Source organism: Trachypithecus francoisi, unplaced genomic scaffold (assembly GCF_009764315.1).
Source record: "Trachypithecus francoisi isolate TF-2019V2 unplaced genomic scaffold, Tfra_2.0 Contig01579, whole genome shotgun sequence".
NCBI classification, from domain to species: domain Eukaryota; kingdom Metazoa; phylum Chordata; class Mammalia; order Primates; family Cercopithecidae; genus Trachypithecus; species Trachypithecus francoisi.
The window spans coordinates 35,749,914-35,771,216 of NW_022681442.1; the positions used below are offsets into that span (position 1 = coordinate 35,749,914).

Consider the following 21,303-nt stretch of genomic DNA (forward strand, 5'->3'; position numbering starts at 1 on the left):
ACTAATAAAATAGCTATGTAAATATTCAAAGCTGTACGGAAATGAGTTGTATGAATTCAGCCTGTCTATGGCATCCTCATCTTTCCATCAGCATCATTTTGTGCTAAATCAATCCAAGTGGGGACTTGTTTAATAATAAAACTTCACATTAAATTTAAACAAAAACATGCAAATAAAAGTAAAAATTCTGGTCAGTTTTCTTATGCATGCCACAAGATACATACAGTTAGGTTTTAACCTGGGAGAAAAAACATTCCTTCACCCATGTCCCTACTTTGCCTCTTCTAGTAATCTCAAGCTTGGTCCAAGACTAACATCAGCACAAATAAGTGAGGCCTTTTCTGGCACCAGCCCATGCACATTTAGGAAACGGATATAGATTGGGTATTCCCTGCAGATAAATTTGGGGTCTCTGCTCTCTGCTTGTGGGAGTGAACCAAGAAACCTCAGTGGTTCTGCAATGGGAGAGGTGAATGTTCTCTTATCTTTACCTCATACAAAACTGCTCTGGTCGACCTTTGGAAATGCATATTCCTTGATTATTTCTTTTTGACAAGTTGTTTTGTCATATGTAAGGAAATTATATGAACACATTTCTTTTAATGAAGGACAAAACAATCAACTAGAAGAAAGTATAGTGCTTCCTACTTAGACCTGTCCAGTCTTTCTTGAGGGGCTCTTAGGATCTAGATAAGCCACTACTAAGAAAGCAAGGCAGCAAAAAGTGCCAGAGGCAGAGTTGGGGGCTGCTCACTAAGGAAAAAAGGAGTCCTGAGATTTGTCAAGACCATTTCCTCCCTCACAGAATTGGGAGAAATTAGATTAGAGTTTCCTGGGAGTTCCTTCCAAATACTTGGAGCTGTAAGAATTACATGTCAGTAGCATCCCAAGTGCAAACTTTTGAGAAGCTTCTAGAAGCCAACATCAGCCCAACATGGTAGATTTTCTTTTTTTCTTTACCAGTGAAATAAACATTTTATTCACGAGAGGCAATGACTTTAGTTTTCCACTTGAGCAGCTTCCATCTTGAATTGTATCAGACCCAGCATCAAACGTACCAGCCTTTGTTTAGTACTGACAACATTCTATAAGGCTGGGCTCTCCCTCATAACAGTGCATCAGAATTATCTGGGGAGCTTGTTGAAAATAATGCAGGTTTTATAGCTTCACTCCCAGAGGTGCTGATTCAGTCGGTCTTGAGTGGGATCTAGTAATCTGCATTTTCAACAAGGCTCTCCAGATGATTCAAATGGAGATGGTGTGAATTCTACAATTTGAGAAACATTGGCCTTAGGAGAAGAGGCCAAAATTGCTTCTTTCCCAGAATAAGACCTACTGCAGACAGTGACCCAAGACAGCCAGACTATCCAAAGGTCCTACCTGGAGAGGTCTCTGGTGAGAAGTTCATCTAGACTCCTCCTCAAAGACTCACTCAGGGGTGCGAGTCTCCATAGTGCCCAACTCTGTAAGTGAATAAAAAATTGGGCCCAGCACTTAGCTGGACTTGAGAATAAACAGCAAAATCTCAAGGTACCAGAAAAGTTTTTGTTGGTACTAGAGGCCTATAGTACAATCTTTTACTTTGCTCTGCTTCCTTTTCATTGATGTGGAACTAAGGAAGCCAAATAGACCCACACAGATAATATGTTGTTTGGGTATGGGTGAATGTATACAGCTAAAGCAAACTCTGTCTGGGGAAATTCAGCAGAGTGGATTCCAGTTTGATAAACAGCATCAATAATTGACTGTACATCAGTGTATGGCATCTGGATGGGAAATCCCGTGACCTAGATCAAAGACAGAACAGCACATAAACCCACATTACAACTGGGTAATCTGGAATTACTGTATGCAAAAAGATCACAAAAACCTCAAAGAAATAGTACTCATAAAATACTATCATAGTTGTCTGTGGGTGCTAAACTATGTTCTAGGTACAGTTAAATGCTTCACATACATATTTAATTCTCAAACAACCCTATGAGGTAGGTATTATTATAATCCTTACTTTACAGATAGAGAGAAGCACCACCAGGTCTGAGTCCAAAGCCTGCACAGGTAACATTCCACAAACTTTCTAGACAGCAAACTGCTGGTGAGAAAATTACTTGATTCTACATATGGGGGATTTAAGTGAGAATTTCAGAACAGTTTATTCAACATCGATTTAGCTTATGTTTACTAGGCGACTACTACATGATGGGATTAAAGGATTGTGGAACATGGTCCTATGGAAAATTACCTATTTAATAATGCATAGATGACAACCATTCTTTCACACTGTAATTGCTTAGCTCAGGATGATTTTCCTGATCCTTAAATCTGTTCACATGCTCTTCCCATGTGGTTATGTAGCACACTGTCCTTCCCTGAGCTTATTTAATAAAATATATTGCAGTTACCTGTTTTCTGGTCTCTCTCTAACCCATAATCTCTGCAGATGTACAAGACTGTTTTCTGTCCTGTGTACTACTATAACTCCAGTGCCCAGCACAATGCCTGGCACATAGAAGAAAAAAAATAGATAGCATTTACTAAATACTTAATAGGTGTTGGGTGCTATGGTAATTATTAACTCACATAATCCTCAAAACAATGATAGAATAGATAACTTTTTAAAAATTCCTGTTTTCTAATGGAGTAGAGGGTATAGAGAGATTTGGTCACTTGCCCTAGGTTAAAGTTACTGCCCTACTCAGTAGCTTTTTTTTTAACTAGGATTTGAGCATGGGCTGCAGGGTTTAGTCCAGTTTTATTATTGTAGACTATGTATTACTAAATTGATTATTTTACATAGGTACTCCACATTTTAAACCTTGGCTTATATTTCTGCTTTGTTATCTGTTTATCCCCTAATTCTACTAAAAACAAAGCAAAACCTGCCTTGCTTCTTTTACCATATGAGGAAACAGCAAGAAGGTGTATTATATGTACAAGAGCCCCTTTTCTGCTAGCACTTTTTTTCTTTGTCAATTTTTTTGTTTGTTTTTTATTATACTTTAAGTTCTAGGGTACATGTACACAACATGCAGGTTTGTTACATAGGTATACATGTGCCATGTTGGTGTGCTGCACCCATTAATTCATCATTTACATTAGATATATCTCCTAATGCTATCCCTCCCCACTACCCCCTCCCCATGATAGGACCTGGTGTGTGATGCTCCCCTTCCTGTGTCCAAGTGATCTCATTGTTCAATTCCCACCTATGAGTGAGAACATGCGGTATTTGGTTTTCTGTTCTTGCGATAGTTTGCTGAGAATGATGGTTTCCAGCTGCATCCATGTCCCTACAAAGGACACAAACTCATCCTTTTTTATGGCTGCATAGTATTCCACGGTGTATATGTGCCACATTTTCTTAATCCAGTCTGTCACTGATGGACATTTGGGTTGATTCCAAGTCTTTGCTATTGTGAATAGTGCTGCAATAAACATACGTGTGCATGTGTCTTTATAGCAGCATGACTTATAATCCTTTGGGTAGATCCCCAGTAATGGGATGGCTGGGTCATACGGTATTTCTAGTTCTAGATCCTTGAGGAATCCCCACACTGTTTTCCACAATGGTTGAACTAGTTTACAGTCCCACCAGCAGTGTAAAAGTGTTCCTATTTCTCCACATCCTGTCCAGCACCTGTTGTTTCCTGATTTAATGATTGCCATTCTAACTGGTGTGAGATGGTATCTCATTGTGGTTTTGATTTGCATTTCTCTGATGGCCAGTGATGATGAGCATTTTTTCATGTGTCTGTTGGCTGTATGAATGTCTTCTTTTGAGAAGCGTCTGTTCATATCATTTGACCACTTTTTGATGGGGTTGTTTGATTTTTTCTTGTAAATTTGTTGAAGTTCTTGTAGATTCTGGATATTAGCCCTTTGTCAGTTGGGTAGATTGCAAAAATTTTCTCCCATTCTGTAGGTTGCCTGTTCACTCGGATGGTAGTTTCTTTTGCTGTGCAGAAGCTCTTTAATTAGATCCCATTTGTATATTTTGGCTTTTGTTGCCGTTGCCTTTTGGTGTTTTAGACATGAAGTCCTTGCCCATGCCTATGTCCTGAATGGTATTACCTAGGTTTTCTTCTAGGGTTTTTATGGTTTTATGTCTAACATTTAAGTCTCTAATCCATCTTGAATTAATTTTCGTATAAAGAGTAAGGAAAGGATCCAGTTTCAGCTTTCTACTTATGGTAGCCAATTTTCCCAGCACCATTTATTAAATAGGGAATCCTTTCCCCATTTCTTGGTTTTGTCAGGTTTGTCAAAGATCAGATGGCTGTAGAGGTGTGATATTATTTCTGAGGTCTGCTAGCACTTTGATCTTGGAATTGCCAGCTTCCAGAACCATGAGAAACAAATTTCTATTGTTTATAAGCTTTAAAATAAAGCAAAGCAAAGCAAAAACAACTTCCCCCCGTTCATGAGTGAATAGTGCCTGTAGATCCCTCCCTTCCCAACTAAGTACTCAACTCCCAATAGATTCCTTACTTCATCTCAGAGAGTTCCCTAGCAGACACCCTCTAGTCTATTGCATGGTAAGGGGACGGAGTCTATCTCTTGGGAGGCTGAGGTTTTCAAAAACCCACTGGGCCAGTTTATAGGGAAGAAGAGGTGAAAGGATACCCAGAGCTTGGGGTAGAGTAGAAGGAAAGGAGGACCCTAACAATATACTAGATGCCCACCATGTTTGTTTATGGACTTGCTGAGTTTGAGATGTCTTTTTACCATCCAAAAAGATGTCAGTGGCCTGACTGAATGTATAAATTTAGAAGTACAATAGGCCCTTCATATCCATGGGTTTCGCATTTGAGGATTCAACCAACCACAAATTGAAAATAGCCAGAAAAAATAAAAAATAAAAAATAGCAGGCTGGGCACAGTGGCTCATCCTGTAATCCCAGCTCTTTAGGAGGCTAAAGCTGGAGGATCATTTGAGCCCAGTGGTTCAAGACCAGTCTGGGCAATATAGTGGAACCCCACCTTTACAAAAATATTTTAAAAATTAGCCAGGCATAGTGGCAAGTACCGTAGCCCCAGCTACTCAGAAGGCTGAAGCAGGAGGACTGCTTGAGCACAGGAGTTTGAGGCTACAGTGAACTATGATGACACCACTATACCCTAGCCTGGGTGACAGACTGAGACCTCATCGCAAAACAAACAAAACAACAAAAAAAAACAAATAGAAAATGATATAGTGTAACTGTTTATAAGTATTACTTATAATACCTAACTATTGTGTCAGGTATTATCAGTAATCTAGAGGTGACTTGAAGTATACAGGAGGATGTACATAGATTATATGCAAAGACTATGGCATTTTATATAAGGGATTTGAGCATCTCTGGATTGTGGTATTTGTGGGGGTCCTGAGATAAATCTCCTAATGATACCAAGGGACCACTGTAATTCACATGTAGAAGATACTGAAGCTTGCCTGGAGTCCTCTTGCCCAGAACCAATAACAGAGAATTGATCTATTACTAGAGATTTTTTTTTTTAGTTTTTTTGGTTGCAAGTGGTTTCCTTTTGGATATCTCTTTGCAAAACCTGTAATTTATACACCATAAAACATATAACTGTTTCCAAGTTAATGCCATGCAATACGGTCCTAGTAATAATTCTTCAATACATTTGAAGTCTTTTGGTTTATAAGTAAATGCATTTTTTTAATTTTTAATTTTTGTGGGTGCATAGTATATATATACACACTATATATATGTGTGTATATATATACTATTATATATGTGTGTATATATACTATTATATATGTGTGTATATATACTATTATATATGTGTATATATATACTATATATGTGTGTGTATATATATACTATATATGTGTGTATATATATATGGTACATGAGAAGATATTTTGACATGGGCATGCAATGATGCAATGCATAATAGTCACATCATGGAAAACGGGCTATCCATACCCCCAAGCATTTATCCTTTGTGTTATAAACAATTCAGTTATACTCTTTTAGTTATTTTTAAATGTGCAATTAAATTATGATTGACTATAGTTACTCTGTTGTGCTATCAAATACTAGGTCTTACTCATTCTTTCTATTTGTATCCATTACCCATTCCCCACCTCCCTCCGAACTCCCCACTCCCCTTCCCAGCCTCTGGTAAGCTTCTGCTCTCTATCTCCATGAGTTCAATTGTTTCGATTTTTAGATCCCACAAATAAGTGAGAACATGTGATGTTTGTCTTTCTGTGCCTAATTCCATCCATGTTGATGCAAATGACAGGATCTCATTCTTTCTATGGCTGAACAGTACTCTATTGTGTATATTCACCACATTTTCCTTATCCATTCATCTATCGATGGAGACTTAGGTTGCTTGCAAATCTTGGCTCTTGTGAACAGTGCTGCAACAAACATGGGAGTGCAGGCATGTCTTCAATATACTCATGTCCTTTCTTTTGGGTATATACCCAGCACTGGGATTGCTAGATCCTGTGGTAGCTCTATTTTTAGTTTTTTGAGGAATCTCTAAACTATTCTCAATAGTGGTTGTACTAATTTTACATTCCCACTAACAGTGTATGAAGGTTTCCTTTTCTCCACATCCTCTCCAGAATTTGTTATTGTCTGTCTTTTGAATAAAAGTCATTTTAATTGGGGTGAGATGATACCTCATTTAGTTTTGATTTGCATTTCTCTGATGATCAATGATGTTGAGCACCTTTTCATATGCCTGTTTGTCATTTGTATGTCTTCTTTTGAGAAATGTCTATTCAAGTCTTTTGCCCATTTATTTTAAAAATCAGATTTTTTTTTTCTTATAGTTGTTTGGGCCCTTCATATATTCTGGTTATTAATCCCTTGTCAGATTGGTAGTTTCTGAATATTTTCTCTCAATCTTTTCACTTTGTTGATTGCTTCCTTTGTTGTGTAGAAGCTTTTTAACTAGATGTGATCCCATTTGTCCATTTTTTCTTTGGTTGCCTATGCTCACAGGGTATTACTCAAGAAATTTTTGCTCAGACCAATGTCCTAGAGGCTTTCCCCAATGTTTTCTTGTAGCAATTTCATAGTTTGAGGCCTTAAATTAACTCTTTAGTCCAGCTTGATGTGATTTTGCATAAGGTGAGATATGAGGGCCTAGTTTCATTCTTCTGCATAAATGAATATGCAGTTTTCCCAGCATCATTTATTGAAGAGACTGTCTTTTCCCCAATGTATGTTCTTGGTGCCTTTGCTGAAAATGAGTTCATTTAGGTATGTGGATTTGTTTCTGGGTTCTCTATTCTGTTCCATTGGTCTATGTTTTAATGCCAGTACCATGCTATTTTGGTTCCTATAGCTCTATAGTATAATTTGAAGTCAGGTAATGTGATTCCTGCAGTTTTGTGTTTTTTTTGCTTAGGATAGCTTTGACTATTCTGGGTCTTTTGTGGTTCCACATAAATTTTAGGATTGTTTTTTCTATTTCTGTGAAGAATGTCATTAGTATTTTAATAAGGATTGCATTGAATCTGTAGATTGCTTTGGGTAGTATGGACATTTTAACAATATTGATTCTTCAGTAAGTGTATTTTAATGCTACAGCATCTATCTTTAAGGATCAAGATAAAAGGCATTTCAGAAATATTTAAGACTGCTATTATTTAGCAATTAACAACATAGATAAAACAAATGTCACTAATGCATTAAGTCATATACAAACCCAATAAAATTGTAGTATTCTTTCAAATTCATTATCTCCTTCAGATGAAACAAAGCTTCCTATGCCAAATTCCAGCTTAGGAAGGATTTGTCGCAAAATAAAAGTACATTGTCGATTCCAATGTGTTGGGTGTTTAGGTCGCCATTCCATCACTTTACTCTTCAGAGTCCTTTCAATCCTAAGGTAAGAATCCAAAGGTAATTTGATGACAAGTTATAACTCATTTAGTAAATGTAATAAGAGTTTTGTGACTTTTTTTTCTTTGAGATAAAGTCTCACTCTTGTCCCCCAGGCTAGAGTGCAATGGTGAGATCTTGGCTCACTGAAACCTCTGCCTCCCGGGTTCAAGCAATTCTCCTGCCTCAGCCTCCCGAGTAGCTGGGATTACAGGCACCTGCCACCACAGCTGGCTAATTTTTGTATTTTTAGTAGAGATGGGGTTTCACCATGTTGGCCAGGCTAGTCTCGAACTCCTGACCTCAGGTGATCCGCCCTCGTCGGCCTTCCAAAGTGCTGGGATTAGTAATAGGTGTAATCCCACCATGCCTGGCCTGTGACTTTTATTCAAGTATGAGAATGATACTTTTTGGACTTAGGAGGAAACCAGACCTCTATAGCTAGAGGTGTCTGCCATCATTCACATTAATGAAGTTGGGGAGAGGCAGGCTCTCACTTGGCTTGGGAAGACAAGAAGCCTCTTGGGGATAGCCGGCAATTAACTCTCCAAGGCACATCTCTCTTCCAGTTACCCATGTGTAGGCAGCTGCCTACTGGGTGTGATTTAACATCTACCATCTGATTACTGGGTTGACATTCCTACTTTTCAAGACTTTGACTTGGACATTTTGTTTCCAAGAAACTGCCCTTATGAAAATCCAGACATCTGGTCTGGGATGATGTTAGCAGGGATGGGATTATTACATGAGTTAATTTAGCAAGCAGAGTTGGGAGGAAACAAGGCATTGGACAGGTAAGTTTGGTGATCAGCTTCCTCCTATTTGAATGTAAGCTCCAGAAGGGCAGGGATTTTTACCCATATATATCCAGGCCCTAGAACAGTGCCTGGGGATGAATATGCCAGGGAGGAGAGAGAGGGGACACAGTGCGGGTTGGTTGATGGGGCTCTCCTGAAAAGCCTCCCTGTGCAGGATGACTGTGTGGCATTGATTCTCTAACTGCAGTGTGTGTTATAGAAGAAGGTGCTGGAGGTCTCTTCTTAGCTGAGTTCATAGTGCAACTAAGTAGTTTGGAGTTTGTAGAGGGTCTCAATAGTGGCTATGCATCAGAATCACCTGTAGGGCCTTATCAAAATGTTTCACCTCCAGATACTGATCCAGGGACGCTGACATCTGTATTTTTAAATAGTTTCTATAAGCAATTATAATGAAAACCAGTTGGGAACCATTTCCCTGTTGCATTTCTTCCTTTTTTGTTCAGAACTGGGAAATGAGGAGTAAGAATGACAGGTTGGGGGCTGGGGAGAGATGTGTGCTAGTGAGAAAGGGAGTGGCAAAGTTGCTTTGGTCATGCTGTGTGTTGCTTTGTTGGTAGTGGCTTCCATGCCAGCCTGCTATGTGAGTGTGAGCCACTGGAGACAGTCAGATCTAGAAGCCTCTGACACACATGGCCTGGGAGTGAGTCCTGCTGCAAAGCCTGTGGCCCTCTGGGCTTGACTGACTAACTTCCTCAGGCACTTATGTGTAGGTGCTTGGGAGGCTGGAAGTGTCCAGCAGTGGCAGTACTGCTGTTTCTACGGCCTAACTGGGATGTTTTTACCAGACGTCAAGTTACGGGTCATTTACCTTCATGTCCTTTCAAGAGGTGTTGACTACTGCATTATTATTACTATAGGCTCAACAGGCATCTATGTTGAGAACTTTCCAGTGGGGGGCCACAATGTTTCCAGAGTTAACTTAGTCTGTCCCATCAAAGAGTGCCCTGGATGGCAGAGGGGCCGCTTTTCCATGGATGTAACAAGAGCCAGGTGGTTCAATGGAACTTTTTTTTTTTCTTTCTTTTTTACACAAGGCCTCACTCTGTTGCCCAGGCTGAAACGCAGTGGTATGTTGTGTGATCATACCTCATTGCAACCTCAAATTCCTGTGACCAAGTGATCTTTCTCCTCTTAGTCACTGAGATTACAGGTATATGCCATCATGCCCAGCTAATTTTTTTTGTTTTTGTTTTTGTTTTTAGTAGAGATGAGGTCTCCCTATGTTGCTGGTCTCAAACTCCCGGGCTCAAGTGATCCTTCCACCTTGGCTTCCCAGAAAACTGGGATTATAGGTGTGAGCCACTGGGCCAGCTGGAAATATTATAATCTCCCTTTTCATGCTTCTGCTGCTAACCTAGCAGGTATTTTGAATGGGGTGGGTCAGAAGACTGAAATGTAAACAACAAGAGATTAGGGAAAACACAGTACCTATTCCTTAGATCTTCTACCATGCTTTTATCAGTTTCAAAATACATTATTTCTTCAGGCTGAAATAGACAACCAAAAGTCAGGATAGATTCTAGAGACCACGTTTATATCACAGTCACTTCTGGAATGCTAGCTATAATGAGGAGGAAGACAAACCAGGCTTCTGTGGCAAAAACACTCAATTCCATAGGTAACATGCAGACCACAACATTTCCTTTTATTTTCACACTGCTTCACCAGAACAGGGGATGGGGGATGGGTTTACAAAAGATATATTTTCATGGGTAAAACAGACCTGGTGCCCCAATTCATTTTTCAAACAAGTATTTGACACGCTGTAGATTCTACCAAATAATCTTAGGCAGCTGCACTGGTGTCTTCCACTGTGACCTTGGCAAAGTCTTTACCTCTCTGTTCTGAGTCTTTAAGATAAGGATAATAATAGTGCCTACTGCTCTAGGGTTTTGTGAAGATTTTAAAATAAAGTAATACATGTAAAGCCTGGCACATAGGAATGCTCAACAAACATCAGATATTATTATCATTCTAACATGGTTGATCATCTTCCTTCTTTATTTGTTTCTTTCAGCTGGAAGAAGCCAGTTCTTTGTGTGTGTGTGTGTGTGTGTATGTACACAGTGCGTACATACACACACACACACACACACAGAGAGAGAGAGAGAGAGAGAGAGAGAAAGAGAATCCATCTCAACCTCTCCTATCTCCAAGCCTTTGCCTGGAAGAGTGCTATCCCACATTTCTTCCAGTTCCCTTCCTGGGCAGGATTTGCTGAGAGGAGAGGAGGACTTCTCAAGTTCCTTGCCAACCCAACCCTTAACTCCTTGCAGGGCTCACATGGACAAAGAGTAAGGGGCTGGGTTTAGACAGTTTTTACTTTGGGTATTCCTGAGCTGAGCAAGAGGCAGCTGTAGGGACAGGGACAGGGACAGGGACAGATGTTTCCCCCTTGTGAATGGAATGAGGGTTGTGTAAAAAGGAGGCAACATTTGATAGGCCTCTAGGTTCCTAATTGTGGCCTCCAGACTGGCAACCTCACATCTGGGAACTTGTTGGAAACACAACTTCTTGGTCCTCACCTGAGATTACTAAATCAGGAACTCTGTGGGTGAGGCCCAGCAACCTATGTGTTAACAAGCTCCCCTTCCGCTGGCTCTGATGCCTGCAATGGTGGAGGAGCACTGGATTAGAGATGGTCCCAGGCATAGGGAGGAGCCCTGCAGTACAGCATGGTAGGGGATGGGAGATACTGAGGAAGGGAAGAATGACTTTGTATCATCTTGCAGGAGCTGGCAGCTATCTCACACAGGACAGGTGGATGGAATTCCCTGATTACTGTCCCCAGTGGCTGTCCACCCCTCACTGGGCAACTCCTGTGGATGAGTTAGGCCACCTTCAGGCCTGAAAAAGAGGCCTGGTTTATGCTGACTTGAGAAGTTGATGGTGTGTTTATCCTTTCCTTTTCTGGCAATGGCCTCTTTCTTTCTGGGCACTCATGTCCTTCAAAACTTCAAGGGGAGTTCCCTGTTAACACCACTTCTGAGTACCCACATTCTCCTCACGCACATTCAAATTGTGTTCACAATTGTGTGTAATAGTATTCACTCTAGATAGTGGTTTATTCTGGGATGTATGTGGCAAGACAGAAGATGGAGGGCCATGAACCCACAGGAAAGAAGTAAAGAGAGATACAAGTTAAACACAACTATGAGTTTTATATTTATAGATTCAACTTGGCAGAAGGCTTTAGTTTCAGCCCTAAGTCAGAGTAGCTTTTACAAACACAATTTTGATCACAGAAGCCCTTGCCTTAGAGATGCTGGCTTCTGTCTGCCCTGAGGACAAAGGCCCAAATTCTCACCAGGACTGTCCACCTCAGCATTGGCCAGCCTGGCCTCTCAGCTCCTGGACAGATATCTCCTTGCCACTACAGGTCTTCCCATTCGCTGTTCCTGCTGTCTTTCGGGACCATTCTCATTCCTGACTTTTATCTAGGCCAGCTCCTGCTCACCCTTCCTCACTCATGCTTCTCATCACTCTTTCCCAGGAAGCCCCTACAACTCCCCTCCCTCAGGGCCTCCTGCTGTGCACTCCTCAAAGCACTGTCATATCTTCTGTAACAGCATTCATCACTCTGTACTGCACTTGCTTGTTCCCTTCTGTTTCTTCCTCTAGAATCCAAGTTCTAAGAACACTGAGACATGTCTTTTTTCTTGTAGTATCTACATCTAACATAATACTGGCTCATAGCAGGAAATCAATAAATATCACCTGAATGAACAAGAGAATGATTATACATTAAACAAACAACAGCCTCATTTTGAAATAGATTATTCTCCCCCTGGGAGGCAGCAATGCTTTGGTCACAGCTTTGGGATGGGCAAAACAACATATGGGCTGAGAGGCTTTAAATGTGGCTTGCTCAAGAGAGAGAAGCACATTTCCCCTTCTTTAAAATGACTTTTCAAATAGGAAATATAAAAATACCTATATATGCTTGCATCTGCATGGAGAATGTTCGAAGGATGCACGAAAAACTACTGACAGTGACTTCTTTGAGACTGGGAAAGAGATACTGAAGGAGAAAGAAACCCATCACTTTTTTTTTTTTTTCCTACAGAGTCTCGCTCTGTCGCCCAGACTGGAGTGCAGTGGTGCGATTTCAGCTCACTGCAACCTCTGCCTTCTGGGCTCAAGCGATTCTCCTGTCTCAGCCTCCCAAGTTACTGAGGTTACAGGTGTGCACCACCACATTCAGCTAATTTTTTTTTTTTTTGTATTTTCAGTAGAGACGGGATTTCATCATGTTGGCCAGGCTGTTCTCAAACTCCTGACCTTAAGTGATCCGCCTGCCTCAGCCTCCCAAAGTGCTAGGATTACAGGCGTAAGCCACCGTGCCCAGTCAGAAACCCATCACTTTATACACTTTGGCCCTCTTTGATTTCTTCCCCCACAGCCACCATGCATTCTTTTTGATAGTGTGAATTGCCTTGAATCTATACAGGCAAACATAGAGAATAATGTAATGAACATTCACCTGGCATACCTACCTCCTAGCTACATCTGATCTTTGCATTCTTGCATATTTGTTTTAGACTTTTAAAAAATAAGATACTACAGACTTGAAGTACTCTGTATACTGCTCCTTAATCTCGTTCCTTTTTTTCTCTCCCCAAAAGTAACCTCTAATCTGAATTTGGTATTTATCATTCCCATGAATGCTTTTCTACATCACCACATATCTGTATATACATAAACAATATATTGCTTTCAAACTCCACATAAATGGTTTTGTACTGTATGTGCCATATCATGTCTTTATTTTGCTCAGCATTACATTTTTTATATTCTTTCATGTAGATATGCATGCCTCTTGGCCAGTGATTCTCAACCTTGGCTGCACACTGGCATCAACTGGAGAGCCTTCAAAGCTCCTGGCATGTGGGTTCCACCCTCAGAGATTCTGATGTAATGCACTGACAGTAAAATTGGGAACAACTGTAAATTGGCTCAGTTCATTCATCTTTTACTGCTATACATTAGATTTCATTGTGTAAGTACTTCACAACTCATGTACTGATTTCCAGTTGATTAACTCTTTCACATTTTTGTTATTTTGAGCAATTCTATAATGAACATTGTTGTACTTGTCTCCCTGTGAATGTTCCTCTGCAGTATATACTGAGAAGATTGAATTGGCAGATCAAAGGTTGAGCATCTTTACCTTTACCAGGTATTATCACCATATTGTTTTTGAAAGCGTTTACAGAAACGTATGCTCCCACCACTTCTCTGCCTCTTTGTCAACACTTAGTATAATCACACATTTTTTTGCCAATTTTATGTATGTGAAATAGTTTTATTGTTTTTCTTGTTTATTTATCTTAGAGAAAAGGTCTTGCAGTAGGCTCCTAGGCTGGAGTGCGGTGGTGCAATCATAGCTCACTGTAACCTCAACCTCCTGGGCTCAAACAGTCCTCTCACCTAAGCGTCCTGAGTAACTGGGACTACACATGTGCATCATCACCATGCCTGGGTAATTCTTTTGTTTTTATTTTTAGAGAGAGGGTCTTGCTATGCTGCCCAGGCTGGTCTCGAACTCCTGGCCTCAAGTGATTCTCATGGTTTAACCACCCCAAGTGTTGGGATTACAGACATAAGCCACCATGTCCAGCAATGATTTTATTGTTTTAAATTGTATTTCCTTGATTATGAGTGAGGTTTAGCATGTAAGTTACTGCTTCTATGAATTGTCTTTTGCCTAATTTTTCTATTGTTCTTTTGCTCTCTCTTATCCCTTCTCTCTCAGCCCCTCCCTCCCTCCCTCTGGGCTCCTGTCTCTTCATTTGTGGACTTTGCAATTGCCGACACCCTGCCACAGCTTGGCCCTCGATCCAGAAACAGCTGTTGACATGGTATTTCTAGTGCCTTTCCAAAGTAATACTGAGTACATCACAGATCCATTAGCCAAACCATGTAGTGATTGAGTTACTTCTTGGTCTCCTGTCCTCTGAGCCCCAGATAGTGAGTCTACAGCTTTCCTTCCCATCTCCTTTCAAAAATATGGAAGTAAAGTAGCCCCGCCACAGTCCCTGTCTTTAAAAAGTGATGCTTGCTCTGGTTCTCTGGCTTTCGTGAAGCATTTTCAGATCTTGCTGCCATCCCTGCTCCAGCCTACTCACTGCTAGTGTTTCTGTCCTGTTTCTATTCCAGGAGACAATTATCATGGTTGGGAGTCCAGAAAGCTTTTTGTTTGTCAATTTTTCTACTTGATCATTACCACAGATATGGCATGGGAGGGCTAGGTCAGAGTAAGAACTTACTACACATCTTGAACATTATATGTTACGTTTTATGATGAAAAAATTTTAAATTCTATTTTAGCATCTAAATTTGCATTTGAGATGTCACTTTCTTCTCTATTTTTTTTGCAAGTAGGGGAAAGAGCCCATGAGCTGGATGGCAGAGAAAACTAGTTTTTTATTAATATTGCCAAATATTTCAGTAAGCAACCAACTATAAAACATAATAAGAGCTGTCACAATTAGTAAAGATTAGAAGCAATGGTAACTCTATATAGACACACCTGGGAAAATATGATTTACCTGTATGCTTTGTACTTTTGTCCCTTGAACGTTTTTTGGAAGCAACTGCTTCCAGAAACTTTCCTTTGAATAGTCAAAAAATACAGCCATTGGTGTATTATTTTGTTGAATATTAAACCAGACCTATGAAAACATTAACATAACATTAGTGTAGGTCCACGGGAACACAAGGCCCATTGTTGGTAAGGAAGGAGCAAAATTTTACAGTCTTACTACTCAATGAAGTGGCAGAATCCCAGGGGGTTTCTGAGGCAGGAGATAAAGAGATTCTAGGGTTTCATGATCATTAGACTACCTCATTGGTTCTCATCCTTGAAGGCACTACACAAGCACCTGGAGGAGCTTTCAGGATAAAAGATTGCCCCGGCCCCATGCCCTAGGGAATCTGATAGACTCTCCATATTTAAAGTTCCCCAGATGATTCTAGTGTGTAGCCAGGGTGACTCTTGAGGAGATAACTCAAGACTTTTTTTCCCCATATACTTACATTTCTATCATCAAACAAACAATCTACGCTTTTTAAGGGACAAAACGGGTCAAACTGCTTATAACATTGGCCAGTTGATGGATTCCAAAGCAAATATTCATTAGTTTCTTGAGTTACTACATAAGCCACATGCCCCTGTATGAGAAAAAAGAAAGTAATTTTTGGTGGATTTTAATAATTTCTGTATATGGAAATTATACTGTGATGATTCTGATTTCTAAAACCTTTTTTAATGGAGTGTGGTGGCTTGTGCCTATAATCCCGGCTCTTTGGGAGGCTGAGGTGGGAGGATCGCTTGAGCCCAGGAGTTTGAGACCAGCCCAGGCAACATAAGGAGACCCTGTATCTACCATACACACACAAAAATTAAATTTGCTGGGCACAGCGGCACACACACCTGTAGTCCCAGCTACTTGGGAGGCTAAGGTGGGAGGATCACTTGAGCCTGAGAGTCAAGGCTGCAGTGAGCTGTGATAATGCCACTGCCCTATAGCTTGGGTGACAGAATGAGATCCTGTCTCAATAACAAACAAACAACAAAAATAAATAAAAGCCTTTTTGAGGGCTTTTACATTTTCTTTGAAATGAAAAAACAAGCAAGCAAACAAAAACACCAAAGCTCCAGAAATCCTCAGCCCCAGGTTAGCATGAGGATTCAGATGAAAAAACTTGTGAGCCAGTGCTGTCATGTATGGTCCTGCAGAGTGTGCCCTGATGGTAACATGGCTGTTGTTTTAACAAATCAGTGTATTACAAGGATTTCCCAACAGATAGTACTGCAGTGTTTTGAGGTAGGACACTTCTGTCTAATTCATACAAGATGCTATATGGACTATCCCTGCTTTGGTTAGAATATAATTGGAGACTGAGGGTGAACACCAGGGAGAGATAGGAAATGGAAACTGGCTTAAGGCTCTGACAAAACCAAGTAAAGCTAAAAAGCCATTAAATTAAATTTGAGAACAAGATTTGCAATTAGAAGCTAAAGGGAAAGTATGCAGGAAACCAGTCTGAGATATAAAAAGTAGTTATTATGTTGCTATTATTTTACTCTGAATGATAAGACCTTTTGTAGTGTAATCCTATCCTAGCAAAGAATAAAATTTTTTAGGTAATAATAATGTTAGATAATATTTAACATTTATTGAGTATTTATATGCATCAGATACTATGCTAAGAATTAACACTAACTTTGTCACTTTCATTCACTCCAAATTCTAGGAGGAAGGGGTGATTGTTATGCCCATCTTTCATATAAAGAATCAGAGGTTAAGAGGCTTGTCAAAAGAGCCCGTAAGTGGCACTACTCCTGTTTCATGAGGTGGTAACTGAGGCTCAGAGAGGTAAACAAGGCTGAGATCATATAGTTAGTGGCACTGCTGGGTTTTTTGTCTGTGTTTGTGACAGGGTCTCGCTCTGTTGCCCGGTTGGAGTGCAGTGGTGCCATTATAGCTCACTGCAGCCTCGACCTCCCAGGCTCAAGTGATCCTCCCTCCTCAGTCTCCTAAGTATGTGGGACTACAGGTATGTGTCACTATGCCTGGCTTGCTTATTTATTTATTTATTTATTTATTTATTTATAGAGGTGGGGTCTCCCTGTGTTGTCCAGACTGGCCTTGAACTCCTGAGCTCAAGCAATCCTCCATCCTCAGCCTCCAAAGTGCTGGAATTATAGGCATGAGCCACCATGCTCAGCAATTGCTGCGTTTTAAACCTGTGTCTGACTGTCCCCCAAACCCATATTCTTAAAACTACGCTGTGCAGCCTGCTCTTCTTGACTCCACAGCCCTTGCTCTTGGTCTCTGTGCTCATCGTCTTTATAGTAAAGAGGAGGCTTTACCTTAACCACATGGCTGAGGTGAAACTGTGCAGGGCTACCTCCTGCAGTATTGGTCCACAGGTACTAACGCAAATAGTTGCCAAAATATTGTTGACTGTTTACTGCCATCTGGTGGCACTTACAACTACGGCAGGTGATCATATAGAGGGAATGAACTTCTATTAATAGTTAACAAGCTTGGCAATGAAATAATAAATGATGCCAAGAGAATACAGGGAAAGAAATCATCATGACAAAAACCATAAGGCAAGACTGTAAATACTGACATTTAGCAAGATACTCATGGTAGGGGTAGAAACAGTTCAAAAATAATAGCTGTCTGGTGGTACAAATGTAGAAGCAGCATATAAATTAAGCTATAAACAGTTCAGATAGGGAAACATTAATTCGTGGCTCAGTTCTTATAAGATTAAAACCTCAGCAATGGAGCATGAGGAGAAGTGTTTTTTACAGATCTTAAAATACACTTATTAGAAACATATGATGGGCCAGGCACGGTGGCTCATGCCTGTAATCCCAGTACTTTGGGAGACCAAGGCAGGTGGATCACCTGAGATCAGGAGTCAAGACCAGCCTGGCCAATATGATGAAACCCCATCTCTACTAAAAATACAAAAAATTAGCTGGGTGTGGTGGCAGGCACCTGTAATCCCAGCTACTTGGGAGGCTAAGGCAGAAAAATCGCTTGAACCCAGGAGGCGGAGGTTGCAGTGAGACGAGATCATGCCATTGCCCTCCAGCCTGGGCAGCAAGAGTGAAACTCCATCTCAAAAAACAAAAACCATATGATGACCATGGTGGTAAGGATGGATAACAGCCACCACAACTGCATTATAACTATTACTACATTACTACCACCACCACCACCACCACCGCTGCCACCTTTATTGAGTCCAGGTGCTGCTCTCAGTCCCTTAATATGTACTAAGTAATTTAATATTCCCAGTATGATGTAGCACTATTTTTAGTACTATTTTACAAAGGAGAAAAGCAAAAGGAAACATTATCCTCTTAATCATTGCTTGCCCATGAAATTCCAAATTAGTCTGTGAAGGGATGGAAACCTGGGTTTGAAGTCTTCTAAACTTGCAGCTGAAATCTGATTTCCTTTTGCTTACATTATTGCAATATGAACTCCAGCACTTACTTCTAACACGGAGGTTCCCAAGAGGACCAGTGCCTGCTTTCCAAAATACAGAAAGAAATTACAGAGAAGGATGGCATGCTCCTCCTTATTTCCAATAGCCAAACTGATACAGCGCTAAGACAAAACAAAAGCAATAGGAACAAAAAAAGAAAAGAGCGTAAAAGTTGAGTAATGCAAGCATCTAACTGATGTGGAGCACCTCTACTCACTCCAGTCCCAAACACATTTATTTTTACCGAGTTGCTAAGTTGACAGCAGTGCAGACAGCTCCGGCTTTGCTAGGGCATTAGAAGAAGAGAACATTGACTTGGAGCATTGGGGCCACCTTTATTATAGAACACTTAATGTAGATATTGTATAGAGTGACCAGACAATTTATACCCAAAATGGGATGTTTTTGTTTAGGACAAATATTAAAGTGCCCTGGACAAGCAGGGACATATGGACTGGTATTTTGAGGAACTTTATCTGATAGGGAATCATATAGTGTTTGCAGGAAGTGATCCTTTGGGCTGTGGAACTACATCCTGTCCTGTACCAATATAGTACTCTCAACTCAAAGAAAGGAAGAAATCTGAGTTGGATGTTAGTCAGGAAAAGTGACTGAAGCTTCTTCAACTCAAAGAGCTGAACAGCTGAGCAGTATGTAACAGATCAAATAGACAGTGCCCAGTAAAGCACAGCAATATAGCAGGGGAGAAAAAGTATAGCAGAAGTAGCCAACTGGTGATCTGTGACCTAGTTCTAGTCTACTGGTGTGTTTTGTTTGGCACCCAGAATGTCAAAAAAAGGACATTTTCATAGAAAACTCGGATTTCTGGATTCTGTTGGGGAAAAAAACAAAACAAAATAAAACAAACAAACAAACAAAACTCTAGCAAAGACTTGGGTCCAAATGTTCAGATGGCAACAATCTGTTGCTGACTAGTGGCTACACCATTTAAATGGGACATGTGGCCAGGTGCAGTGGCTCATGCTTGTAATCCCAGCACTTTGGGAGGCTGAGGTGGGCAGATCATGAGGTCAGGAGATTGAGACCATTCTGGCTAATATGGTGAAACCCCATCTCTACTAAAATACAAAAAAAAAAAAAAAAATTAGCTGGGCCTGGCGGTGCGTGCTTGTAATCCCAGCTACTCAGCTGGCCTCAGCAGGAGAATTGCTTGAACCAGGGAGTCAGAGGTTGCAGTGAGCCGAGATTGTGCCACTGCACTCCAGCCTGGCGACAGAGCGAGACTCCATCTCAAAAAAAAAAAAAAAAATGATGTGACATGTACTCTCTAGTTCAATACAGTCCCTGAGAAGGAGCTGTGGGGGCCAGGGAGGTGGGGGTAAGGGTCGGGGAGCTAGAGAGCTCATGGCAATGACTATTTACTAATCAGTATGGAAGCACTGCAATGTTTGAACAACTGATATGGCCCTATCAGTGTGCATTGGCTGAACCTGATGGTGAAGGATGGGAGTTAGGGAGGATCGTTAAGGAGGCCCTTCTGAAAGAACTGTGTGAACAGGTGAGCTAAGGGCAGAATAACAACAGTCTTCATTGTCAGGCCAAGAAGGTTCTGGATTTTATCAGAGGAGGAGGGAGAGGATGACAGTAGGGAACTAAGTTTTCCTGAGGTCCAGATGCTTTGCATGTTACTACATTTAGTCTTTTGTAAACTCCTGTATGACATGGATAAGGAAATTCAGGTCCAAAGAGGTTAACTTCTCTTAGGTCACACAGCTATAAAGCCTTTGAACTAGGAAATTGAACCAAGGTTGTTTGTTTGTTTTACTCCAAAGACTGTGTGTTAGGTGAGAGAAAATAATTCTTTTCTTGTGAAACCGAATCAGTCATACACTCATGGTTTATGACACAAATATGATTTAAGCTGAAATGGAAGAAATACTCTAAATACTCTACTTTGGGTTGCCAGACTTAGAAAAGAAACTTAGAGGATGCCCAGTTAGATTTGAATTTCAGATAAACAACAAATAATTTCTTACTTAAAGTTTGTCCTGAATATCTCATGGGGCCTGTATTTTATTTGGCAATCAGACTAAAGAGGACTTTAAGTGCTAAGGAAGAGCACTGCTATACGAGCTCTTCATTCACATGGGGGTAATGGGGGAAAGCTTTTGGGAAGTGACAGCGCTTGCACAAGACTTCAGGGTCTGGCCAACTCCATAGTGACAAGTCATATTGCTCTTTGGAGAATGGCATAATATTATACTCCTGGAATTACCGTTGAGTCAAAATATTCATGAGCTACCACTTAGAATGTTGAAAAGATTTTTGATATTCATGAATTATTTCCATAGATTGTTATGGAGCTGAAGATGATGTATAAAATTATCAAATACTTTTAAATTTCACAAGGCAAAGTAATATATAAATACATAACATTTTAAAAAGGTTTCCTTAAAAGAAACATTATACATTTTAATTATAACATGTAATTTATTACCTCTGATGTCATCCATATATCAGAACCATCATTTTCATCCGGTGTATTAGGCATAAAAGGAATCAAAGATACAAATCGAGCAATGAGGTCCTAGAATAATATTCACATTTATTGAGTGTGTACTGTATGTCCATCGCTTAGCACAATGCTTTAC

General features: G+C 40.4%; 1 protein-coding gene across 1 annotated transcript in view; it reads right to left on the reverse strand.

Annotated features, from left to right (window-relative positions):
- Positions 1-935: 935 nt before the first annotated feature.
- CC2D2B (coiled-coil and C2 domain containing 2B) overlaps positions 936-21,303 on the reverse strand; it is a 130,366-nt gene continuing 109,998 nt past the window's right edge. Inside the window, 7 exon segments of the mRNA XM_033187631.1 lie at positions 936-1,787; positions 7,681-7,858; positions 10,103-10,161; positions 15,226-15,348; positions 15,713-15,847; positions 18,700-18,813; positions 21,150-21,239. Coding sequence (XP_033043522.1) covers positions 1,599-1,787; positions 7,681-7,858; positions 10,103-10,161; positions 15,226-15,348; positions 15,713-15,847; positions 18,700-18,813; positions 21,150-21,239 — 888 coding nt within the window. The 3' untranslated portion in view covers positions 936-1,598.